This window comes from Kryptolebias marmoratus, linkage group LG17 (assembly GCF_001649575.2).
Source record: "Kryptolebias marmoratus isolate JLee-2015 linkage group LG17, ASM164957v2, whole genome shotgun sequence".
Lineage (NCBI taxonomy): Eukaryota > Metazoa > Chordata > Actinopteri > Cyprinodontiformes > Rivulidae > Kryptolebias > Kryptolebias marmoratus.
This window is the reverse complement of record NC_051446.1, coordinates 6,536,158-6,541,557: the sequence shown is the minus strand read 5'-3', so window position 1 is coordinate 6,541,557 and position 5,400 is coordinate 6,536,158. Positions and strand designations below refer to the sequence as shown.

Genomic DNA, 5,400 nt, shown 5'->3' with positions numbered 1-5,400 from the left:
TTGTAGTGTGTGTGTTTAATTGATTTAGTTTTTTAGAGATGTGAAACACGGGTGTTAAATAAGCTATTGTTATTTTCTGCTTGAGAGCTAAGTATATAAAGTGAGAATGTTGAATTGAATTTATATTGATTTATTTAAAAATAAGAAAGTAGTAAAAGTTTTACATCAACCTAATCCTTTACATACAGATAACTTTTTTATGTGGGCCAAGATGAATGAATGAATTCCAAGACGACCGATTAATCGAGAAAACAATCGCCCGATTAATCGATTATTGAAATTATCGTTAGTTGCAGCCCTAGACCTGGGGTCGTTCTATGTGGAGTTTGCGTGGGTATTCTTTGGGCCTCCCACAGTTTAAAAACGTGCATGTTAGGCTGCCTTCAGGCCTAGGCCTCTCTTGAAAAACAGATCTGTGATCTCAATGGGACTTGCCTTGTTAAATACAGGATAATAATAAAATTATAAATAAAATAATGAAATTACTCCAGTATACAGACAGTTAAGCTCTCCTGCTCAGGAGAGAGATATACACTTCAAAGTGAGAGGTGGTTTCTGAATGATGCTTTGTCATAGTGCTAGTGGATTAAAAATAGGTGATTCAGGGCACTGAAGAAACGATATTTATCTGGATATGACTCAGAGGACGTAGGGTTTCTAACAACTATTCGAACGCATAGTCATGGCAAGCAATAGATAGATTTCAAGTGTCAATTAAAATATATTCTAATTACATTTGCTCAGGGCACTCACAAAATACATCCAACTACATGCTTATCTACCCTAAGCGCTCTTTGTCAGTCTTTGATTCTAAAGTTTACTCCAGTGGATTAAATCACATTTGTGGGAGTGGCTCCCAAGGTGGGTACAAAGCCTGATGAGGTGGGTACGATAGAGGTAGGCAACAAAAAAATGTGTACTGCCAAAAACACAGTTTCCAAGTACATAAATATGTGTTGTGATTTTTAACTGCCCACTCAAAACAGGTCTGTACATTTGGCTGCAAAAATTTGGAATTCAGTGAGACTGCAATTCAAAATATGCCTATTTTCTTTCAACTTGGTGTCACCAACTAGTCTCCAACAGTTGCAGCCCCAGTTTTAGATATTAGTGAAGGTCGTAATAGTTAACTAGAATGAACTAAAGCAGGACCTTCCCAAAATACAATACAACCATTATTACTACATATGTCCGCTGAACATGTTTGTTAGAAGCAACTGCTACGATAAAATGTAAACTACTTTACCCACTGTGCTCTGATCATTATAGCTAATCGCTGTATTAATACCTGACACAAGTGTCTGACAGGTCGCAGGCCTCCAAGGAAGTCAGATGTCTCCATGTGCAGGTGACAGTTGACAGAAAAGAACTTCTTTCCAGCTAGGGCAGCAAACAGCTGACATATGGTGGTTTTTCCACATCTGGGAGAAATAAGTTAAAAGATAACTTGGCATGATTTTTATCACAATTGAACATGTTCAGTTTAAAGAAGGAAAAAAGTAACATCTTGAACAGCATTCATACATTTGACAATATTAAAAATCTTTGGGTAAAAACAAAAGCATGTTCTTGTTTTAATCTGAAGAGTTCGAAACTTCTGAATCTTACCCAGTGTCTCCAACAAGCAGGACAGACTCGCCAAATCTCAGAGCCCGGCCGAACAGTACAGCCAGCCTTCTCATACCATGAGTCCAGATCACATGAGAGAACTCTTCTGGTACTCTGGAAACCAAGTCAGTAAGGGGACCTGCCAATCAGAGGATCAACCAGTATGATATTGAATTCATATAAACTTAGGGGCTAAATATTCATCTACTTTTAATTGTTTATCTGTGGTCAGGACAGAGGTAACAAGTCTAGGAGAGAAATCAAGACCTCCCTTTCCCCAGCAACACACCTTGATGGATCACAAGGCGTTCCGAGGCCAGAGGAGATACACAATCCTTCCAGCACATTCTGGGTCTGCTCTGGGGCTCTTCCCAGTGGGACATGCCTGGAAAACCTCTAAAGGTAGACATCCAGAAGGCATCCTAATCAGATGCCAGTGCCACCTCAGCTTAACTCCTTTCAACAAGAAGAAGCAGTGGCTCTACTCTAAGCTCTCCCCGAATGATAGAGCTCCTCACCTTATCTTCAAGGCTAAACCTGGCCACCCTACAGAGGAAGCCCATTTCAGCCACTTGGACACAGGATTGTGTTCTTTCAGTCACGATTCCTACCTCGTGACCATACGTGAGGGTTGGAACATAACTGAACCAGTAAATGAAGAGCTTTGCCTTATAGCTCGGTGCCTTCTTCACCATGACAAACCGGAGCAAAGACCTCGTTACTGCAGATGAAGCCCTGAGCTGTCGATCGATCTCCCGCTCCACCCTACCACCACTCAAGAACAAGACTCCCAGATATTAGCTTGAGAAAAAGACTTATCCTCAACCTGGAGGGATTATTCCTCCTTTTTCCAATTGAGAAGGATGGCTTCAGACTTAAAAGAGCTGACTAAAATCCCAGCTCCTCCACATTCTGCTGCGAACTGCTCCATCACAAGTTCCATGAACACCACAAACAGGTTTAGAGGTCAGAGACAGCCCTGGTGGGGTCCAACCTGCACTTGGAACAAGCTTGACTTTGGGCCAAGGATACAGATACAGCTCTTGCTTTGGTTCTACATGAACAGTATAGCTCTTAAAAGTGATCCCAGCACCCCATATGTCCTCAGCACCCTAACATGACTAAGATGATTTGGTCTTTGGGTTGGTGACACAGAAAGGTGGCATGTTACTTCTACTCACTGAACTGGGTGATGACTTGTTTTTGAGAAAACAGTTTGTCAGGGTTCACTGATCTTTTGAAGTGCTTCTCCAGGATGGTCAGGATGGTGGCCTCTTCCTCCGGCTTTCTCACACGTCCTGCCAGCAGCATGTACCCTGAGCATGGAAACATCACTTTAAGACTTCCGTAGAACACAGGTGATGGGTTTTTACCAAATGAAACAGCTTTAGAAGTGTAACTGGAACATGATTTGTGTTTAGACTGTGTTTGTCCTGTTGAGCTCTGAATTGTCAAAAAAAAACTGTCATCCAAATCATCAACATGTCTGCTAGATCCCATCCCAAGCAAAGAGGTGTTCCCTTAAATAACATCCTTATTTAGGACTTGCTGCATTTCTTTTTAATGAATGAATATGTAAGACAGGCCTTTAAGATCACTGTAAATAAACCTTTATTTAAGAAACTTGACCTTGATTCAGTAGCTCTGGCCAATTCTAGACCAATATCCAATCTATAATTCATCTAAAAAAAATTCTTGAGAAAATAGTTGCAAATTAATTTTGTGAACATTTGGACACACAATTGAAGAGTTTCAGTCATGGTTTAGAGCTCATCATAACACAGAAATGGCACTGGTGAGAGTTACTAATAATATAATTATAGCCTCAGACAGGGGACTTGTGTCTTTAGAGATGTGATTTTATTATTCTAAAAAGAATCCAATTTCCATTATTATGTTGATGATTCTCAGTTATATTTATCTGTGAAGCCTGACAAATCCAATCAATTACTTGGATAACAAGCATGTCTTAGAGACATAAAAACCTGAATGACTCATAATTTAAACTCAAGGCTCTTCCACAAAACAGTTTCACTAAATGACCACAAAAAACATTCTGTTTTTATGCTGCCTCTGGCGATTTATAAATCGCAAATGGAGCTGGCTGCATCCAGCACTGATGGGAGGTTTCAAAAATTAAATGAGAATAGCAAAATGAAAAGAGGTGTGGAGCATAACTTGGCTTTGTTTACAAGGAGTGCAATGCATTAAAAGTGAGATGGACATCCCCTTCATATTGTTAGGCCTGTCACGATAACAAATTTTGCTTGGTGATTAATTGTCTCAGAAATTATTGCGATAAACGATAATACATAATTACATCCTCTCCAAGATGAATAAACTTTATTTCAAAAGAACACTTAATACTGGACCTGGAACACAAAATAAACAAAACAACCAAAAACAAATAAACTGGACTCTCAGCCTCCATTAACAAAGAATGCACTTGAATAAAAACTAAAATAAATTAATAAAATAAAATAAAATAAAAAAACCTACATTCAACCAAAACAGTATGGATTATGAAGTCTGTAAACTAAATAACCCTTCAAAAAATAATAATCATTACTTTTCTATAGAGAAGACGGGGAAAAATAAAAGTGCAAACGAACAAAAGCACACAGAGACAAAAGCACTAATGCGACACACCGGCTCACAAAGGTTCAGGAGTTCGCCTCAGTCATTTGGTTTGAATCCGAAGTGCTCCCACATCGCTGCTGTTATGTTCAACCTTGAAACTAATTTCATTTTGCCCCCCCCCCTCAATTTACCTCAGCTTAGTGATTCTCTTTGTGGTTAACTAATTATTTAAACAATACTCAAAGTTGCTGTGCGCCATTATCAATCTTTCCTTGGTAATAATTCTGTTTCTTCTTCTTCCTCTTTTTTTGGCTCCTCCCTTCTTCAGGGGTCACCACAGCGAGCAAACTCACACAAACGATTGTTTTATGCAACATGCTGTTCCTGCCTCAACCTGGGCTCAAACCTGAAGCCTCAGGATGACAAGACCGTGGCACTGAGCACCAAGCTACCGTTTGTTGTCGTTTAATCCAGGTGGTTGCACACACTACGTCGTCACTGCATCACATTTTTGAGGCACAGAGCCGCCTTACCTTTTCACATATTGACCGTTTCAACTCTGTTAATACCTCACTTTGCGGCCCTATAGCTTCTACTTTCCTCACCGCCTACATCCATTTAAAAATCCACCAAGGTGGCCAGAAGGAGTCTAAAGGACATTTTATACTGCAGAAAAAGTCAAGAAGTTGGCTTGCAGTCACATGATTGTGAGTAGAGCTGGGCGATATGGAAAAAATCCTATATCACGATATGGATAATTTTATATCACGATAACGATATATATCACGATATACCCCAATTACGTATGTTGTCAGTTATTCTCTGAGAAATATGAAAAAATAATCTGATTTCGTACCTTTTTCAAGCTTTATTTTGAAGTAACATTTAACTGAACTTTCACAAATGAGATCTGCTGCATTTTAGTGCAGCAATATATATGTACCTGTTACAACGTAACAGTATCAAATGACAACAGACTCTATTATCTTCGGCCGGCTATAGTTTTCCTTTCCTTTTTGCAACTTTCCCCGGCTCTTTTACAACTTGCTTGACCTTGCACTTTTTGGATTGTTAAATATTCTTTTTCGTGGTTCTTCTTTAAGTGATAGAAGAGGTTTGTTGTGTTGGTGTCAGACGAGAAAACAGTCTAATAGCAGAGTTAGCATTAGCATTAGCACAGTTAGCATATTACCTTTTTCTGCTCCGTGTCGG

The 5,400-nt window shown here is 39.4% G+C and overlaps 1 protein-coding gene across 2 annotated transcripts in view; it reads right to left on the bottom strand.

The window, feature by feature from the left end:
* Positions 1 to 5,400, bottom strand: part of mdn1 (midasin AAA ATPase 1) — a 206,600-nt gene that overhangs the window by 143,368 nt on the left and 57,832 nt on the right. For both annotated transcript variants that reach the window (XM_017437728.3, XM_037980849.1), the window contains exons 28-30: positions 2,790 to 2,924; positions 1,609 to 1,747; positions 1,289 to 1,421 (exon numbers count right to left, since the gene is read on the bottom strand). In XM_017437728.3, coding sequence (XP_017293217.1) covers positions 1,289 to 1,421; positions 1,609 to 1,747; positions 2,790 to 2,924 — 407 coding nt within the window. The remainder of the gene's footprint in view (positions 1 to 1,288; positions 1,422 to 1,608; positions 1,748 to 2,789; positions 2,925 to 5,400) is intronic.